Source organism: Eurosta solidaginis, chromosome 5, assembly GCF_040869045.1.
Source record: "Eurosta solidaginis isolate ZX-2024a chromosome 5, ASM4086904v1, whole genome shotgun sequence".
Classification (NCBI taxonomy): Eukaryota; Metazoa; Arthropoda; class Insecta; order Diptera; family Tephritidae; genus Eurosta; species Eurosta solidaginis.
The window spans coordinates 271,687,851-271,710,103 of NC_090323.1; the positions used below are offsets into that span (position 1 = coordinate 271,687,851).

The window sequence follows — 22,253 nt, forward strand, 5'->3', positions numbered from 1 at the left end:
ATTCGACAGTGCATCGAATTGAGACCGAGCTTGTATGTTAGTTAGACTACGTTATGCGAATGAAAGAATAACCCTCAGCCCAGAATTTTTGATATTGATAACCTTATATGGAACCAAAATAAAGAGAAGGCTCATCCTAAGGGGTTGAGTTGCTTAGCCGCATAATTTTTTGAGATTTCTTCGTGTCGATGATTCGGTGCCATAAAAAAGTGATTTGTATGAAGCATGAACGTAGTTTATCCGACTTATTAATTCATCCGACGGTGTACTGGCCTTCACAAAGAGCCGGTTCCCTTGGCCTAAAATAGAGTCCAGTATCCACTCTTACAGAAGCAATGCCAAATCTTTTTCCAGGCTCCTTCTTTCTTCGGCGAAAGATAAGGTAACGAATGTGTGAGCCGAACAATGAATCCAAAAGCTCTCTGTAACGTGAGTGTCTCCTCCACCATCAAGATACCAAATAGAATATACAAGAAATAATAAATTTGTGTTAGTATATAATAACTTTCAAACTTATTTTTATTTTTTATTTAAAACTAACAATAATAAGATCTGCTTTAGATAAAATTTAAATTTTAAATCACAAATGTTGTTGTTACTACAGGTGTACGCAACATACCAGTATCTGCCTAATTATTTTGGTTTGGTTTGTTGGTCATTAACTTAAAATATGTTTTTATACTCGTATAATACAAATCTGTACTCGGCATACATAAAAAATACTTAATTGCCTCTTCATCTCATATTAACTCGAATTAGCACACGGAACACTACATAGTCCAGACGCTAGAGGAAGATGAAAATGAAAATTGTGTGCACTCCATTCGGCTCGTGGTTTAAACACAGATAGCAAATTATAATTCCGAATGTTGGCCGGAGGCTTTGAATACAAAATGTGCCTTCAATGCTGAATCTTATCGGCAAGCCCTCCCGTGTTCAAAACTCTTAACCGAATGAGGTGTAAAAATTAAATTTTCAACTTCCCTTGACGCCCCATCTAATAGTCCGCTGCTTTAACAGCTCTAACCACATACACATTTCACTTAACGCTAATAAATTCGTTTCCTGGATTTCATGTAACGCTAAATCTGCTTACTATTCTATATTAAAGTAAGAATTCTGCATCAAATAAAGTTTGTCAATCGGATTAACTAAACTCGTACTTAGATTGGCTACGATGTCGTGTGGGTTGGAATGTTGATTACCCGATGAGCCCGTGGACTGTAGCTCCAGATTATTCAGTGATAGAGAATCAGTGTCATCGTCTAATTGGTCAAAATTGCTACCATCCAAAGATAAATCTGAGCTACAGAAGCTGTCATTAGAATTATGCGGGTAATCTGAATCCAAAAAGCAAAGAGAAAATAATAAATTATAAAATTTTTGCATACTTTTTTTTTGTATTCGAATGCTCACCGTCTGGGGAGAATGGCAAATTTGGATTCAGAGGTTGACTGGCGAAGCCGCTGTCACCCAAACTCAAATAAGCACTTTCCACTGTCGATATGCCGCATTCTTGTTTTATATCCTTTTCGTCCTTATTCATGTCCTTCTCATCGCCACTGCGCGAATTTGTTGCGCCGTTGCCACCGCTCGCACTACCGTTTTTCGCCTTACGCTGAATCTTTTTCATTTTGGCACGTTGATTTTGGAACCACACCTGCACCACACGCACAGAAAGGCCCGTATCCTTCGCCAGTGCTTCTCGTACCTTACGACAGGGCTTTGGCGATTGATCGAATGAAGCTTTAAATTGTTTACGCTGCTGTGACGTCAGTATTGTGCGTGGGCGCTTTGGACCACGACGTCCGTCACGTGGTCGCATTAGATCATCATCGTCCAGACCCACATAACCGCAATGTTGCGCTGTCGCTAAATAAATATCCTTTTCGAGATCATGTCGACAACAAAACAATTGACCATCACGCAACAAAAATTGCTCGCCTTTTTGCAGCGGCAGCCGACAAATGTAGCAAATGAAGCAAGGCAGGTGGAAAATAAAAGCTGCAATCGGTCGCATGACCAAATCGTGAGGCAGAATTGGATGACAGCATCCCGTACATTTGATACTGAACAATCTGAAATGGACAGCAAATTATATTATTTTTTATTTCTTTTGGATGCAGAAAAAAGCAAAATTTTACCCACCGATCGTAATCGAGTTTGCAATAAAGCTTTGAATTGCGTACGTAGCAGGTATTGAATAATTGAATGCCACAATAACAACAACATAGACAATGTTCGTGCCAATTCGACTCGCCAATATTCATGAGATATCGATCGCGGATTTTTTGCCCGCAGCCTTCACAAATTTCGTAATTCTTTTCACATTTCACATGTCCAACTTCTGTAAGCGTAAGATGGGTATAGTTACATGGAGTTACTAGATTGTTGTTAGTATAATTTTACAAAATATATGTACATATATGACGCTACATATTTTTTATTTATATTTATTCGAAGAAAAGTTAACTCTGAGATTATCGAAAATAAATTTATTTCTGTCCTATACAGTATTAGGGATATTCTTATGTATCAAATTTGCGATTTTTTCCAGTCTCACCCCTTGAAAAAAAAAAAAGACAAAAATATCACACATCAAGATTTCTCTATGGAGACTCAACATATTAGAATTACATTTTTAGTTTTCTAAAATCCTAACCTTTACCTAAAATCTGGTCGTCAAACCGATTCTGCTCTATGGGGTGCTGGTGGAAAGTGTGGGGATTTACTACACGTTGTTATGAAATACTTGTTATTGTTAAAACTTTAATTTTTCTTTAAAAATCGAGTTTCAAGTTTTATATTTCATGTTATTTTTTGATGTGAAAATTTATATATTGCTTTTGAATTGATTATTGAACGAATATAATTATTAATAAATATTCGTGATTATTTAATTATAAAACTTATTGAACAAATATAGATGAATTGAATATCCATAAAATATCCATAAAATTTGATAAGGTACTTGATTGGTCTGATGAAACATTGCAGGCATTTGAGAAAGTAAAAGAGAGTTTTGCTAAGAAAACATTGTTAACACATTTCAACAGTGAAGCAATTCTCTCTGTTGCTGTAGACGCATCAAATAGGGCTAATGGAGGAGTTCTTCAACAGGAAATCAACAATACTAAAGAACCGTTAGCCTTCTTCTCTAAGAAACTTAGTCCGTCTGAATGTAAATATAGTACTTTTGATAGAGAGTTACTCGCTATTTATTTAACTATTAAACACTTTAAACATTGGTTGGAAGGTAGATCTTTTACGGTTTATACGGATCACAAGCCACTTACATTTGCATTGAATTCAAAGGTAGATCGAAGTCCCAGACAGACAAGACATTTGGAGTTCATATCCCAATATACTAGTGACATTAAATACATAAAAGGGGAATTAAACTGTGTTGCGGATGCGTTGTCAAGGATACCCGAAGTTTTAACGTTAGAAACCATTGATGTAAATTTAAAAGAGTTATTTATTGAACAAGGAAAAGAAATCCATTAGTAGAAAATCTAAATTGTAGGCATAAATTAGAACTAATATCAGTTCCATTTTTAAATATTCAAATTTGGTGTGAAACATCACTTAATTTAACAAGGCCATATATACCTCAAGTGTTAAGAAAATTAGTGTTTGAAAAATTACATGGTATAGCCCACGTCGGTATTAAAGCAACACGCCGGTTAATCACTAATAGATATTTTTGGCCAGGAATGAATAAAGATGTAAACCAGTGGGCGAAAGAGTGCATTAATTGTCAAAAAAGTAAAATTTATAGACATACAAAATCCCAAGTTTCGAAAATGCCAATTCCAAAAGGGCGTTTTGAACATGTACATTTAGATATCGTTGGACCTCTTCCTCCATCACATGATTTTAGATTTATATTAACTTTAATAGACAGGAATTCTCGTTGGCCGGAAGCATATCCTCTTCAAAATATTTCCGCGAAAAATGTGGCAGAGACTTTCTTTCGTGAGTATATATCATGATTTGGAGTTCCGTTGACAATTACAACTGATCAGGGAGCGCAATTTACATCGCAGGTTTTTACAGAGCTCTCAAAACTATTAGGAAGTCATAAAATCATAACCACTGCTTATCATCTGCAAGCTAATGGAATAGTTGAACGCTTTCATAGGCAACTTAAAGCTTCAATTATGGCAAGTGGAAGTGCAGGTGAATGGTATGAGGAGTTACCTATAGTGATATTAGGTTTGCGATCATCCTATAAAGAAGACATTCAATCTACAGCTGCAGAGATGGTATATGGGGAAAATCTAAGACTTCCTTCGCAAATGGTAGTTCGATCTGAAAATAACTTTGACTCATCTGATGTTCTGTTAAAATTAAAACAAAATTTAAAGAATTGTGCATCAAACATATCTCATCATAAAAATTCACTAGTTTATGTTCCAAAAGATTTAAATGATTGCAAGTTTGTATTAGTTAGAGTTGATAGAAAGAGAACCGGTTTACAGGAGCCATATGAAGGACCATTTGGGGTAATAGAGAAAACACCAAAGTGGTTCAAAATTAATTATTATAATAAATTCATGAATATTTCTATAGACAGAATTAAACCTGCATATTTGGATGCGAGTAAATATAGTTGTTTGGATAAAACAAAAAGAGTTACATTTAATGTGTTAAATATGGAACAATTTGGAAGAGGGGAGTAGTGTAGGGATTTACTACACGTTGTTATGAAATACTTGTTATTGTTAAAACTTTAATTTTTCTTTAAAAATCGAGTTTCAAGTTTTATATTTCATGTTATTTTTTTGATGTGAAAATTTATATATTGCTTTTGAATTGATTATTGAACGAATATAATTATTAATAAATATATCGTGATTATTTAATTATAAAACTTATTGAACAAATATAGTTGAATTGAATGTCCATAAAATATCCATAAAATAAAGCACTGGACACGGCGAGCACCTCCAAAATGTTAGTGTCATTGCAACGGACGGCGTTGATAGGTATCAGTGGCCCTCTCAGAACAACACCTACCTTGGCACTAAATGTCATGCTGAACATACATTCAGTAGATATTGCGGGAAAGGCAGCCGCGATACGGTCGTTGGTCAGGCTTCGTGATATGGGCTATGGGCTTTCTGACTTCGGACACTCTAGCCTTCTTACCTGTTTCGACTTTATCCCAGTATGCCGATAACTGCTCCCTATACAATCTTCACCCCAGTCATTCCCCCGAGAGGGGAGTGGGGAAGCTGCGATTAAGGATGCGGTTGATGAAATGCTATCCAGTGCTACTAGGGTTAGGAAATTTAACATCTACTCTGATAGCCAAGCGGCTATCAAGGCCGTGAGTTCAACTACAGCGCGATCGAGGGTAGTCTAGGAGTGCCTGACCTCACTTGCGATTGCATCGAACTATTTTATAATTAAGATTATCTGGGTCCCGGGCCATAGTGATATGCCGGGTAACTGTCAAGCGGATCTCTTAGCCCGCAGCGGCACAACAGAACTGGATGAAAATGGCTGTAGGGATTTCGGGATTCCGCTGGCCACCTGTGTTTTGCTCCTCCATAGCTGGGCCTCGAATCAGCTCAACAAACATTGGGCGGACACTACCTCTTGCAGGGTAGCAAAATCTTTCTGGCCGAAAGTGGATGGCAGGATGTCTGCCGAAATAATTGGGTTCACTAAGGCTCACCTATCAATGGTCATTGGGGTTTGACAGGGCACTGTCCCATGGGTATCCATGCGGTACGTCTCAATATACTGGAAACTCCATCCTGCTGTAGCTGTATGGAGGATGATGAGGTGGAATAACCAAATCACTTTATGCTTGTTGCCCAGCTTTAGCCAGAACTAGGCGAAAGTACTTCGGTCGCGACTCACTTGGATCTCCCGAGGATTTATCCAAGGTTGAGATCGGTACCATTCGGACTTTATCTTTGCTACCCAACCAACGATTCTCTAAGAAGCTAGATCTACATCACCGTTATTTTTGTTGTATGTGGTATCACAACGGACCTTCGTGTTGTCCAAGTGAGCTTTCCTTATCAGGGCAGCTACCACCCACCAAACCTAACCTAATACCTAAAATCGGTAGTCTCATAGTTGAAGATATCATATATACATTTTGGTCATGATTGGAATCAGCGTTTTTGTAACATTGGCTGTAAGAATTCTCACCTATGACTTTCCATACTTTAGGAATTTCGTATAAAAATTCTAGATAACAAAAGCGAAATGTTCTGCCCGACAAAAGTCAAATTAGTGCAAACATGGGCAGGAGATAAATTTTTATTCTGAAAGAGGAGCCAAGTTCGAGGCAGTCGATTGTAGTTGTTTCTCCATATCATTATACGAATTCACTAACCTTAAACAATGCCAATTGTCGAAATTTTAACTAACGATTTTTCACTTGCTATAACGACTGTGGGTTAGGGGGCTTAGAATATTCACGCGGTACGTAAGAGGCGACTAAAATACCAAATTGACTCAAGGGGTTGTGTAGCGCAACACTCTCAAGGGGTTGTTATCGCAATATATGTATATGTTGCTTCTTCAACCCAATTGTCACCTTACCTACCCGGGGCGAATCCTGTTTCATTAACAGCCGAGGCTCTGGCGACCCCAAACTCCCGATGGATCAAGGGGGTGGGAGGGCGGTATGGCCTAGCAGGTTGCATGTGGTCATACCAAATCGTTTCCGGAATGGTCGTGCTAGTACCTTTATGGTGCTTGTTACCGGAACGTATCGGATCTGCATCAGGCAAAGGACCATCAACATCGGGGAGTGTCCTTATCGCTGCAACAACAACTGTGTAATTCACTAGCTCAGTTTTAAAAACGCACCGCGAGGTGACAATTTTATTGAGATTAAAAGGAAGGAAAGTGGCTTCATATGTAATGCCGTTGAAAATATTTAAATAATCTTCATTTATTCGGTTTCGATACTTATTAAAGATCAACGAATATCGACAAAAAATTGTCACTGAAAATCGAAATTGTTATATTTATCGATTCGTTATATAACGATGGCGAATACCGCTGCAATAGTTCGAGAATTTCAGCACAAGTCTTTTATTTCTTTGAAATTTATGCCCCTATTACGGTTAACAACTCAACTTAGTTGGGTTGCAATTAAAACAACTCAACTTTAAGACAACTCAACTTCTGTTTGGTGTTACGAATTACAACTTATTCAAGTTGAAGTTGAATTGAGTTGCCAACCTAAGAAAATGATGACTTGACAGATAAATGAACAGCTGATCAATTTGTGGTGGAAATTTAAGCATTTGCAAAAGTGATTTTGTTATTAAAAGCAAAACGGATATTATATGAAATATATTTTATAATGGCGAAAATGTTGGTGATTTATATGTCGCGAATACGAAAAACATTCGCGTGATCATTCCAAACCCTTGGAACTACCAAGCACCAAGTAAGAAAATGTTCAAATGACAAATGATGAGCTTCAAATGAAGTTATTTTGCAGATTTGAATGGAAGCATTTTGCTCATTACTAAACACAATTAAGGACCATTTCCACAAACGCTTACGAGGGAAGGCTTTACCCCTATTTTAAAATTATGCGCCACACTCAGATTCCTTGCTGATGGCAGCTATCAAAAATGCTGTGGAAATGATTTTGGTGTTGGACTGGTTTTAGATATTATTGAAGAGCATATTTGTGCGAATTGGATTAAAATCCTACAGTAAAAATTGTATTTTACTCTAAAACAGGATGCCCAGGAACAGTGATTAGTATCAACGGGACTAACGTTCGCATAATTTCACCTATTTTGGCTGCATCCGAACTGCGGCCAGCCTCGTCCAACTTCGGAATGTCGCTCCATAAAGTCAAAAAGTTATGCAATGTAATCCTTCGTTTAAACGTTGTTTTTTCTATAAATGTCTACAAAATTGCTGATTATTGTTTGATTAAAAAAGGTTTAACTACCGGCTTTAAATTTTTTGTTTTATTTTTGGTAGCGTTTTATGAGCCCGTGCATCTAACTCTTATCGAAGGTGGTATCAAAAGACGCGTTTCGATCTCCGTTTTTAGGATTCGAAAGCGGAAATTAAAAATTTTGTTTCTGTCGAAAAATATTTACAAAAACCCACAAAATGGCCCGAGGGTCCGAAATATGAGGCCCAATCCAGAGTTTTTTTTTTTGCACAGAACATCTTTCTGCGTTGGCGGCCTTTGGCAGGGATTTGTAAAAATAACCCTGGGTGGGTCCAACGCCTTTCTGCATTAGTGTGTACAAAAAATCTGGCAAAATACAACAACCACATTAAAATGTGAACCGAAATGATATGACAGAAATTAAATTAAATTTTTGTATTCGGATTCTTAAATGGGAGGTCGAAATGTGTCTTTTGATACCAACTTTGAAAATTTTTGTTAAAAATTAGGTGATGAACCGTCTTGTAAAACGTTACCTTTTTTCAAAACAACTGTAAAATTGTATGAGACAATTGCTAGTAATCAGTTGTAAGATTTTGACGTCTTTGACAACTACACCAACACCAGGTTGTAAACGGTAATGCCACAAAAAGTTGTTAGACTAGACAACTCAACCTACATTTTTTTACAGGCTGAGTTGTAATCTGTAATACCAAATTGCGAAATTTCAACCCAACCAGAGTTGAGTTGTAAACGGTAATAGGGGCATTTATTTAAGATTTATTTAATGTTACTCATACGCACCGGGGTATTTAAAAAAACCCTAATTAACATTAACCAGTTAGGTATTTCGTTATTTTTTATGAACAAAGCCACTCATAGGGGAAACGGGGACACAAACGCACTCGGAAAAATGTTCTTTCAAAACTTAAATCCTCTCAAAAAGAGCGTTATCAATACGTACGTTAACATGTATGTGAGTATGTATGTATGTATGTATGTAATAGTGTAAAAATAAATATTTTTTCAAGTGCTTTTATTATATCCTTAACTGCGTATCAAATGTGGAAAAATGTATCCAATATCTGCCAAAACCATCGATTAGACGTATTAGCCGTTTGATAACAGTTTATCACTAATAACATGAGTCAATAACAAAAACAAAAAAGGCAAATACTGTCGGTTGACAGCATAACAGTTAGGTACTCGATTATGATAAATCGCTTATCTATGAATAATTTTGCTGACAAGGGACAAAATATAGGCAATGAATATCATTTAAAAAGAACCAATTCAAGTTTATATGTACAAACATATGGATAAGTATGCAAATAAATACGCAGTTTTGCATATAATTATTAGGGTTTCCAATAATTTTGATTTTAGTGATCCAGGGATTTTCGGGATTTCGAATGGCAATATCAGAATTTTTTATTTTTGAACAACTTAGCTTGTAAACGTTGACAAATTCTCATTGGGAAGTTTATCAATCAAAAATATTTGAATTTTGCATGGCGAAACGATACAAGGTGGCAGCATGGTGACATACCTACTAACATAAATAAGAATCCTATGTACTTTGTTTTTGTAAATTCGATGGACAAATGTCAAAATCGTACTGCGCCGGAAGTTGACGTATCAAATAAAATAAAAAAAGTTTATAATCAGCTGTTCCATGCTGCCACCTTGTATCGTTCCGCCATGGAATTTTGTTCTCAACAAAACTATTATTTTAGCAATTGTGAATTCATATAAGTCCCGAATGTTTGAAAAGAAAAACCTTCACAATAGTAAACAGCCTGGATCACCTGTGCAATCGCTTTTCGATTACTTAAATCATTTGCTCAATAGTGTTTTTCAAACATTCTTGTGGGGACTTATCTCGTATTTTAAAAAGTTTGCTTAACTGGCAGCTCATATTTTCTCTATTAACTAGATTTTTTAAATGAATATTAGTATGTAGTTTGATTTTCTGTACACATTTAAAACAAAAAAGTTGGTTTGAACACAAATAGATAATTTATGGCACTTCAATTTATTAACCGCAAGCAAAAAATAAAACTTCCTTCCATTCTCTAGCCATTCGCGACAGCCATTCTCCCTGTCAGCAATTATTTGACAGGTAGGTATGGCAAAGGAGGAAGAGGGCCGAGGAGAGGGGGAGGCGGCCGCCAGGGCAATTTTCCTGGGGCCCGGCAAAGCACAGTAGTATTGACAGTACTCTAACTAGGATTTCATAGATACATACATATTTTGTTGCTACAAAACATTGTTTTAAAATTGAAAATCACTAATATAAAAATAAAATGTGATTTTAAGTTAGATAAACGTTTTTGACACAATTTTATAAGCGCTATCTGTCAAAAATGCTTCAACTAACAATATTCCCCTGGATGACTGCCGTGGGCAAGGGTATGATAATGCCAGCGGTCATTACAAAGGAGCGCAGAGTCATATCCTGAGATATAACTCCCTGATAATATTTGCAAGCTGCTGAATGTTGTGCAGAAGTTATCACATTTTTCGGTATTATGCAGAAATTGTATTATATCTTTAGCGCAAGCCCTCAGAGATGGGAAATTCTCAAGAAAAAACTAAATGTTCCTTGCACAGCATGTCACAAACACGATGGTCTGCTCGTGTGGATAGTGTGAAACCTTCGCAACTCAAATTCCCCAAATACTGAAAGTTATTGATGAAATCAAGCTTTCGAATCTGAGTTCAGAAACAGTAACGGATTTGAAAGGTATTGAAGCATATATGGGTAAATTTGAGTGTATCCTCTTAGCCTCCTTTGGCTCAAAGCGTTGACGGTAATCAACCATCGAAATCTGGTACTGCAATCTAGAAATGCCACACTGGACGTGGAAACAGAAAATATACGTAGCCTGATTGATGAGTTGAAGAAGTTAAGAGATCAATGGTCGATCATACTTCAAGAATGTAAAGTTCTGGCAGGGAGTATAGGAGTTGTGATTACCTTCGTAGAGAAAAGAAGGAAGATAAGCCGGAAATGACATTGCGATTAAATTTAGTTTTTTGTGGAAGTATCAGGATCTGACGGAAGAAGAGCTCAGAGAAAAGGCAGCGGCATTCTGGACGATTTATAGCATCGATATTTCTACGGATCTGATAGATGAAATCATTCATCTCAAAGCCATCCACTTAGCAAATTTGGGAGGTGATTCGCTGCCACCATTTCAACTTCTGAACAAATTTCATGACTTGAAGATGGAAGTATTATTTCCTAACTTCTACTTAGCATTAAGAATATTTTGCACACTTCCAGTCAGTGTGGCTGAAGGGGAGCGTTCTGTTAGTCTATTGTCTCGCGTGAAAAATTTTTTACGTTCCACTATGAGCCAAAATCGCTTGACAAGCCTTGGAAAATTGGCGTTGGAGTCCAGCCTTGCTTGCTTTTAGTTTTGAATCGGTAATTTCCATATTCGCAGACCAAAAAGCACGGAAGGTTTTCCTTGGCTTATTCAAGCTCTTAAAATGTACATATTGTGACGAATATGAGTGACACTAAGTGATACTCACATCCCTAGTCTGATGCTAAGTAAATAAAGTCACAACAACAATAAAGCAGACAGTCACTTGTATCTACATAAACGAATCAATCATTATGTCTACACATATGTACGCATACGCAGCTTAGAAGCAATGCACAAACACATGCAGATATTTTATCTGAGAAGCTCCCAAAAGTATGCAATTGTAATTGTGGAAGTGTCGCTCACAAATACAAGCATATGAGAAGCTATATATGTACGTGCATCTGTAGTTATAATTATATGGCGGTGACTAAGTAAATTCTGGAAGCGCCTAGAAGATGCCACGAGGAAATCCACGGAGTATAAAAGCACCAGCGGTAGAGGCGCTGTAACCAGTTTTCAGTTAAGCACGCTATCTGTCGGGCAATATATCAGTTCCATTTAAGTTATCAGCCAGTTTGGTTATTAAGCAAGCTAGTTGCAAAGTATAAGTGTTATTGTGAAGTACTTTAATAAAGGCCATTTTTCCATTATTCAATATTGGAGTTATTTATTCAACAGTTTAGTGATTCGAACTTAGCAGAGAGTTGCAAATAAAAGGATTTGCAGTAAATTCGTTACAATATTTAGAAAAAGTTAATGTAAGCAAATCAAGCAATGAAATCTAACATTTCATTTATGTAGGTGCTCCAGTAAATCTTATTTTATATGAAATAAAACTGACAATGTGAATTGAAAAATTTATGTATGTTATGTTATTTTTTCTTACTGTCCGAGGGGCCCGGCTCGGCTCTCTGCGGCCCTGAGGAGGATAGAAAGATTTTTCACTAGTATGAATTCACAATGATTTTAGCAACCTCTTAAAACAGCCTTTCTCGCTAATATTTCACTTCACACATCTACAAAACGGTATTTAATAAGGCGAGCTTTGAAGAAAAGGATTTTCCAGGGACCCATTTAATAGATAATGTATTTTTTTTTGGTCGAAAAAGTACGGTTGAAAGTTATGGGGTCAAAAATTTTTTTCTTTATACTTGAAATTTGTCCAAAGAAAACCATACTAAAATAGCGGATGTTCTGTGTTTTATATAATTTTCTACGTGCTTAAAGTGGGCCTGGTTACTGGCCGATTATGTCAATTTTCATATGCAATCTCGACTGGATCAAATTTTTTAACGAAAAAAGAAGTTTATTTTGGAAAGGTGTAAGTATAGCACTATGAGAGTTTGTTTTAGTTTTTCTATGAAGAAATCCTGGTTAGTAACAAGCATTTTCAAATTACCATAATGGTAATGAGAAGAATAGATTAGTTATGGGGCCGGACTTTTATTATGTCCTTAAAAAATAAAAGTCCGGAATTAACTTTTTTTCGGGTTTATAAAATAACACTTCAGATTTAATAATCTCTTTCGGTCTAAAAAATTAAAAGTCCGGAAAAGTTTTTTTTGAACGACTTTTATTATAAAAGCAATAACAGTTTGGGTCCCTGGAATTTTCCGAAAAAATGTCACATGATAGGAAATTAAAAATCCGGAAAATCCAGGGATTGTTTGGCTTGTAATTCCGGGGATTTTTGGGCCTTAAAAAGCTCTGGATTCCGGGATTGAAATCCCTGATAACAATATATGCCTATGTTGCATTGAAGTTGAAAGCTATAGAATTCAAGTTCTATTGAAGTATGCAAAAACTATAGTCTTTAAAGAGTCTTTTATAACATATTGGCATATTTTTATTAGAATTATTCAATTATTTAAGGTACGGAAATCTCTGGGTTTGAGTTTATTCCACATGAGCCCACTTTTCATATTACCTTTTTGGCTAATCAGGTAGATATTTCTTAGTTGGTTTCCAATATCAAAACGACGAATCCTTTTCGTCTGACTTTTTGGATTGAAATTTTGAAAATAAGTTACTGCCAATTGGTAGCCCGGCTTGCTGTGCTTTACAAAATGTCTCATGTGTAAACTTAACAACTATGTACTTTTCAAAGACTCATATCGTGGTGTGAAATTGTTCTAAGTGGCATTGGAAATTTGTTAGTTTGTTTCTAATGACCAATAGAAGAAATGATTAGTCTACTGGGTTAAAGTATATCAACCGTTCCACTAAAAAATCTTCATCGCTTCGATTTCAATGAAATTTGGTGAAATTGCTGTGCTATATAGTAGTGTTAATTTCACTTAAGTTCGCTCCTAAATTTTGGATGGTTACGGAGATATAAGCGTCTGAATTCTCAATTTTTTTTGTGGAAGCCTTTTTTCTATAAATCATAAGTCGTGTAATTGGCTTTCTAAGAAGAAATGAATAAAACAATTTCTAAAGTATTTTTTCCATTATTTTCGAATATAATTATAAAAGAATTTTTTAGAAAACTTTTGGTAAAAATTTTATTAAAAAAAAATTTATTTTAATTTTTTTCAAAGAGGGGCATTTTTCATATTTTTATTTTTATTTTTAAATAAAAGCTTGATATTTTTCCTTTAAAATGATACCTATTTTATTTTGGCACGCGAAAATTTCTTTAATACAATAATTTTTAAAATGTCTTTAAAATCCGTTCTTGAAGATAAAGATATAGAAAAATCTCTAAACAATCTCTAAAAACACTCTAATCAAATAAGGTAACTATTTTAGTTATCCAAATAAATATTGTTTTAGGTGGCCCGCTTTAAAAATTGTGTCCCCATGTTAAAAAGGTGGAAACAATCTGTAGGAACATTTTTGAACCCTTAAAAACGAAGAAAGAAAGTTTCATTGGCAACAGGTTAGGTTAGGTTGAACTCTCCGCTTCGTAAGAACCTCAGATATGAATGTGTTCATAGTGACACAAAAAGTTGCTTATTGGTATAAAAAGAAGACCAAGTTACAATTTTAATCCTTAACTATTCAGTATCCTTTTATAATGTACCTGAAAAATAGTTTCGAATGGACTGAACCAAACAACTACATTTTAAGAACAAAGCAAAATTATTTTGAATGTATATTAATGAATAATATTTGATATACATCAAATATATGTTTGACTTCGTTGAGCATAATTAAAAAAAAAAATTAAAGTTGATTGGAGCTTCGCAGTTAATTTTTCAATATTTAACTTATTTAAAACATTTAAAAATTAAAAACATTTTAAAACCACAAGTTTTTTTTTCATGTGGTATGTGACCTTCCACAAATTTAGTTGAAAATTAGTTTTAAAAAGAGTTCTCCGCATGAATTCCTTTTCTGCTGGTTTCAGAAAGGGCACAAAAAAGATGAATGATTTGTCTATGTATGAACCGATGTGATATAAGAGCTTTATAATTTTCGAAACAATTTAGCGCGTTTCCATTGGCTTCTTCTGGATAGATAGAATTTTATATAATTTCTTATACGAGGTTAACTTGAGTTTGAAATAAGTTAAAATTTTTATTTAATTTTTCTCGAACTTTTTATTAACGCTAAAATTTACAAAACAGTAGCAAAGCGAAAGTCAAATAAAAAAAATCCAACGTTATTGTTAATCATGATGAAATTAACATTCAAGTCAAGGGGAATTCAGTACCAGGTGTTGTTACCCCAACAGCTTATTGCTTCTTCTTGACTAATTACCATACAACGCCTTGTACTCCAATATGTCAGTCAATCGAAATCAATAAAAATATTGTTTTGACTTGACATTCTTCTGCACGGCGAATTGGTTGAATTTGCTTTGCTACCAACGGGTATAGATTCGCCTTGATGCAGGTGTTCTCATTCCGTTGACGTTTTCCCCTATTTTGACAAGTTGGGCATGTATATTTTAGAGGGTCATCTGTCATATATAACATTATTTGAATTCTATTACGATCGGAGTAGATTTACTATACGTTTAGTAACATAACACACTATATAGGCCGCTATCAGAATTTTTTGGAGAAAAAGATTAAGATTCCCAAACAGCACATAAAAAAATTTGCAGACAATTTTATTACTTTTCTTATACACATAAATACTGGCTAATAGAGCTGCTTGATTTTTGAAAATTTTAATTTGTCTGTTGCTGTTCTGTGAAAGTTGTAGCATCAAAGCAATAGCGAAAGCAATGAAATATTCTAATTTTGGCAGTAACTGCCAATGCCATATTTAACAATTGCTTCAACAATGTGATAAGTTTATTTTTTCAGAGCGTCCATTGGTTTTACCACGTAAGCGCTCGGAAGCAGTTAGGTAGATTTGACCATCAAACTTATTAATGTTGCCCAAAACCTTTTCAACAACTTTGGGTGTCTAAAAAAACTTTGAGAAGTTGTAAGCTCCATTTTCCTTTGCTTGCATAGAGGGCTTGTAAGTATGAGCCATCGCCAAAGCTTCCATACGTTTGCAAAATGCCTGTTAACGATGCTCGCAAGTATAATTGCTTTGTGGATTTTGCAAGTCTTAATTGACTCCCATTAAAGCCTACGTCCCATTTTGGTACCACAACTCGCGAACTAAGCACTTCAAGTTAATGTTAAATATTTAAAAGATAGCTGAAAAATCTCATCTAACAGTATACATATCGTTGGGCTTGAATGTTGATAAAGCTTCGCAGGCTTAATATCCTGCAGCTCTAAAAAGACATCGTATTTCGTCATATAAAGGCCACCGATTGCTTTTAACCCAGTGTGACTGCAACTGCTACCACTTATGTTGTCTTTTCTCAAGCCAATGTTCGGAGATATGCTCCGTAGGTTATACCACCACCCTTATGCATCCGTGCCAAGCTAGCAAATTGAAGAAACGACTTGCGGACTAGATAATTTCATGGCCTACGACTATTGTCTTGCCAGCGTCGATGTTATTGTTGCTGAACACAGATCTCGAAGAGGATGGCTACCCTTTTCAACCCGGCTTTGAGATTTGGGTTAGCCCGTTGCAATTTACCTTATCAGTCCATTCTTCGATCTTCCTAATGGGGTCAGCCAAATGTGATCGCACAGTTTTTGCGCATCACTTATTCTGTGTTTAAGAAAACTGTGCACAATTACGAACCCATCATTCGAGTTGAAAACCTTGACGGTTTGAAAATTCATATTTAGAGCACAGCAAAACGACCAAACCTATTTAGCTGTGCTGCCGTCAGATGCTGACTTTTGCGGAGGATATAAAAGTGACAAAATCAGAAAAAAAAAGTTTTCCCAACCATGGTTCAACTATACGGTTGGCTTATCTTCACAGCAACAACACACGTTTGTTCAGATTGTCAAAATCTGCGTGTTGATGTTAGGCGAATGGAATGGAGAGAAACATAAAACTTTGCAATTCTTGTGTGTTGCGGGAAAAAAATGCGCTAAATTAGATGCATTCAGTAAAAAAAATAGCTTAAAGTGATTTGAAACTATATTTTTATAAAAAATTTACCACTACGGCAGAAAATAATTGCCAATGTGCTGATTACATTTTGCGTTTGCCATCTTCTTTTGAAAATCCCTAAACCAGTGAAATGAAAAAAATAAAATCAGCTGATGAGATGAGCCAATTGTATAATTTAGCCATGTTCCAAACAAAGTAACAACATATTTTAAGTGCTGTGACTGCTATGCTGGCAGCTGTATATTTTTACTCAGATAGTATTGGAGAAAAAGATACATAAATATTATTTTTGCATCCTTAGTCCTTAGACTGTATACCCAAAATGTTTTGAAAGTGTGTCCATTGAACACTTAGGGTTAACATCTTTTTTATTAACAAATTACGCAACGGTTGAAAATTTCTGTTACTCGTAGAACAATTCCATGTCAAATACAAGATAAATGTAGCGATGCCAATCCCAAAGTCCGTACGTCTCCAATACTACCTCCTGATGCAAGGTAGTTCTCGTAAAATTAATTTAAATTTTTTTAATCCTGTGGTTGTTGTGCTACATATACCATGATGGTGATGCTATCTCAACAAACATCGAAAATAATTTGTCCAGCCTTCTAAGAATATATAGTTCTCAAGTTGATATCCAACATCATTCTCTTATAAATATCCAACTTTAAGGAAGTTTTGAAAATATATAGTTCTCAAAGTTATATCCTCCAGTTCATTTCTCCAGATGATATACAGTGTTGAGGTGAAGATGAAAATAAAAATGTTATCCATACTTTATAGCCATATTTACACATTGGAATTAGCGTTCAAATTTCAACCGAAGTGAATGCAATGAATCAATGATGAATGTGGCAGCTGTGCTACATATGTAGATGAAGTTAGGGGCGAAAATCCATATGTGGATGAAACCGTTATTCCATCCTAAGCAAGAAAGCATGTGTGCTTGAGGTGTACTGTAGGTGGCTTACGTTCATGCTCAACCACAAGGTGTATTTGGCGACGGCTTGTCATCCGCACACATGTCAACAGAAATATTTGTGGCTAAGCACAACGCTGCTGCATTGATGTTAGTGTGATTATATGTAACCAGTGAGTCTTCACATGACTTGCATGTTACTACATATAAACATACCAACATATGTAAGTAGGTAAGTAATTTTAGCAAAATCTAACATATACACACATCAATCTAAGTATATACATAAATACGATATTTGGATATATTAATATACCCAACTAATTACAAATACACATACATAAATACTTATGCTGGGGATATAAATTTAGAATTTTAGAATGCCGGCGCTTCTCAGCATTTTGGCATTGTTTGCGAATTTTGATAAATTCTAGGAGTTTATTGGAATGAAATTTTGCTAAGAAAAATTTGCGTTTATTTCAAAAATTTGAAGTGGCATCCACTATCAACGCAAGGATGTAGGTGCCGCATGTGATGCACTAATGCACTTATACATACATACGTGTATACGCCTGAAAATATGCACTCTTGCACAATTCATAATCTGCATGAATGTATGAAGTATGGATATGTGCATGTAAAAATAGGTACTGTTATTTAGTGTTCGTCCAATCGTATTGAAACACAAACGAATGTGTGTATGTCTGTATGTATTTATAATTGGCGTGTGCGCTTTTCAGGTTCATTGCCGGCATAATTTCGTGGTCAACTTACGTGCATCTCATTTCTCCCTACCACTCACACAATCACACATGCACATTCGCCTACGCACACATCTATACATATACAATCATACATATATACATATATCAGGTAAGCAAGTTTTCTTCAGGTATGCCTTCCAATTCGTTTTGTTTTTTTATTGTTCCACATTTGTATGTAAATAAATAAATAAATATATGAATGCGTTTACAGTAAGTAATAAAATCTTTTGGATTGCACTTCATTCCGTTAGAGGAAGTGGGCATTTGAGCATTTTTATTATGAATTAGAATGTTGTAGATAAGCTAAATGAGTGGAAAATACTTTTTGTCCGAGTTTTATTTATGCGATGTCATTTGATTTTATTTATTTAGGAAAGAATTTGCATGCAAATTGAGTTGCAGAAGAGAAATTACAAGACTATTCCAAATATTTTCTACATTCAAATGTATACAGATACGAGTGGGAGGCTCGAGAAACGTTGTAAGCTTAACTTCATCAAAATTAGTTTGTACCCAAACCACCGTTAACCATGAAACTTTTCAGTTTTCTGGCATTAACCTACGCTCTTAACTGAGTAGCTAGTGGAGGAACGTTGTCAGTCATCTGACCTTACAACGAGTTCCCCATATTTGTTCTAACTTAGAGTCAAAAAAGCAGCGATGCTGTGCTTAGTGGAAAACCGTTTTATAATCCCCTGAAATTAGGATATAAAACGTTCATTATATTGCATCCACTTTCTATATAGATACTAGCAGACCCGGCTGACTATTTTACCCTAGCTTTGGTCTAATAACTTTTAATAAGTTTTTACCTCTGACACTCCCTCCCCCCTATCCACCTCTTCTTCATCCTTTAATTTATTTCTCTCTCTGCGTATCTTTCTCCCTCTCCAACTTTTCCATCCCTTTTTCCCTAACCCGATTTCTTTCCCGGTTTATTTCTCCTTCCCTCGTGTTTCTCTTCATTCCTAATTCCGAGTCCCAGTCCTAGTCCCAGAGGGTTGTATGTATTTTGAGTGTTGTTTCATAAAAAAGTTTAGGGAAAGACCAGCCTTACTAATTTAGGTATGAAAAATAAATAAGACCTTTCTCAGACCTAAACAAGGTGCTCAAAAAATTTCATGAGAATCGTTCGAGCCGTTTCGAAGGAGTTCAACCACAAACACGGTGATACGAAAATATTATATGTATATGTATAAGATCTTTATGTTTAAATTCGCGGAAATGTTTTTTTAAATACTACGAAATCTAATTAAATTTCTTCATACGAGTCCTCTCTAAAAACTTTTAATGTTGTTGCTCATGATGGAATTATAGAAGGTGGCGGATGTAAGCAGTTTCTCGCTCTAACGCCGCCATCTTGAACGCCCTTAGAAATAAGAATGTGGTCGCTTTACAAAACACCTTTTTTATTCAGAGGAAAAAATGTATGTAAAACTATACAAATCGTCTTTTCTGAAAAAAAGTACAACGGCATCACTTTTTTCTGAAATTCCGTTTTGTGTTGATTTTTGTATCAATCAAACGTGTGACAATTCTCACTCAATAATTTTGTTTATTTGAAATTAATTACTTGAGAAAGCACTGCGGAATTAAATGATGGTAAGATGTTTTGAAATTAGAATAAATATAATAAAAAAAATAATTATAATATAACTGATACCATCGTAGGAGTGCGGGTCATAGTACAGGTTTACAAGTATGATATGTATGAGAAGCAAACAATTCCTTTCTCTTTCTAACACACTGCCGTTTGACACTTCGGTCAGTGTCAAACTATTGCGGAACTGAGTGGAACCTGCGTGGAACATGCGTTTGACACTGAACGTAGTGTCAAAATTACCGGGGTTGCTGTCGTGGAAAGCGACGCAGGGAAACAAAAAAAGGAGCGGAATATCAGATATGGGTTGCTGTGATGGTAAATTTTTTTGAGCGAATTTATTATGAAAATGTAGTGCACCTATATGGATCCTACAGAAAATTATACAAAAGTCTTGAATTTGGGTATCTGAGGACACGTAGTTATTCCAGTATTAAGAATACAAACACGGGTTCTAAGTTTTTTTACCCGTTCAAAAGTTCTCCGCGAAAAACAATTTGAAACCGAGGTCGTCTGCAATAACCCGTCCAAAAATGTGGAAAGAGAAATGAAAAGACGCGTTTTGTCCTGTTATCAATAGTCCAAAGGCGAAAAAGTATTTGAATTATTGGAAGCGAGGCAAAAACGCGTCTACTAATACCTCCCCCGAAGGTTTTGGTCGTGTTTTAGCAATTGTTCCCGGTAATAAAGTATCACAATTTATTAATTAAAATTGTCCAAAACATATAGATTTTAAAGAGAGATATAATTAAGTGCTCGTTTTAAAGTAAATAAGGATATTTCTTTGTAATTTTACGATAAAAATTTTACGCAGTTTTCGTTAGCAGCTACTACACATTTCTTGGACCAAAGAACTACAACAGTGCCAAATAGCATTCACAAAAAAAAAAACGTACATGAACAAGCATTTTATCAGGTGAGCGTGGCTGTGTATGTGCGCGCTGCTACATTTCCTACTTGTAGACCTGTACAATGGTGCGGGTTCAAATCCCACTCCCGAGAGAAAAGGCTTTGAAGAGATTTACAAAATATAATCGAAAAAGCCGTCGCCTTGTCCGTATTGATGTCAGGTTGTTTAAATTTTTGCCAAATTAATAAATAAAACCGATAATAATTATTTTAAATATGTTTTTACAACTTTCATTGCAGGTTTTGTTCCGATTGGCGGCTTTATTTCAAATAGTTATTGAAGAACGCCCCGTATCGAAACTTGTTTCAAAAACGCGCATTATCTCAGCACTATTCCAATGCTTATTGAGCAGTGATAGCGTGATTCTTTTCGAGATCAATATAATTAATCTAGTAATGACATCGCAGGAGTTTTTGAGTCGAGTCCCCTTCTTGAAATGATTTCGTAGTAGCGCCATAAACAATCCTGACATGGTTCCGAGAAGATGGCAAAATGAACATGAAAAGGTTCGAATATATTTTGAAACCCATCTTGTACCTTTATCGGTGCTTGTTAGCAAAACGTATCGGATCTACATATAACCGTCAACATTTTAATACATAGAGGTGCGAGCAAAATAATTGACCTTATGAATTTCCTGGTTGTTCGGTTGGTGGCTATGCTGCTCGGTCGGAGAGACCTCGCCCGCTTTATCGCCATTTTCATGCACATTGTATTCCCATGGAACCAATTACGTAATATACGCTGTGTTTGTTTTACTCAAACCATTTGGTTAAATCAAAATGTCCCCTGATCCCTTTAAGGGATCATTGGGATACGGCCATTAAATCGGGTAGCGCAAAACATATTTTAGTTCGATACCTAATGTTCTCAAATGTTGGGCACTCACAGACAAAGTGGGTGACTGTTCCCTTACAACCGTCCTCCCCTGCCGTTGAAGGGGATTGCATTCTATCCCAATGCAGGCCAAACGACCAATATTCTGTTCTTGTGGATGTGATCCTGAATATATCTTTTCTAGGCATATTTAATAAAAACTCTGTTCTTTTCTGGCTGTGATCAGGCCAAGTTTGCTTGGTGATTTTACAGGTGTCCGTTGTTTTTTTGAAGTTGGAGGGTATGCCACTCAGAGGTGTCTCGCGATACACCAGCGTATTATCGCTTCGCTGTCCGAGCATAGGCATATCTCACCGCCGCTTACATGATTCTTAATAGGAAACAACATGCCCTCTATACCTCGTAGCTCTGCTTTATTTGTACTAATGTCGTTTTACGTGGCGAGTTCCAAGCCCAGGACGGGGATCATGGCTACATTATACCTTTGTATAATGATCCCATTTATCTATAAGTCCGCCGCTC

General features: G+C 35.8%; 1 protein-coding gene across 1 annotated transcript in view; it reads right to left on the reverse strand.

Moving 5' to 3' along the window:
- Window positions 1-616: 616 nt before the first annotated feature.
- Window positions 617-22,253, reverse strand: part of Lmx1a (LIM homeobox transcription factor 1 alpha) — a 30,733-nt gene continuing 9,096 nt past the window's right edge. The window contains exons 2-4 of the mRNA XM_067786757.1: window positions 2,149-2,347; window positions 1,417-2,078; window positions 617-1,340 (exon numbers count right to left, since the gene is read on the reverse strand). Coding sequence (XP_067642858.1) covers window positions 1,096-1,340; window positions 1,417-2,078; window positions 2,149-2,347 — 1,106 coding nt within the window. The 3' untranslated portion in view covers window positions 617-1,095. The remainder of the gene's footprint in view (window positions 1,341-1,416; window positions 2,079-2,148; window positions 2,348-22,253) is intronic.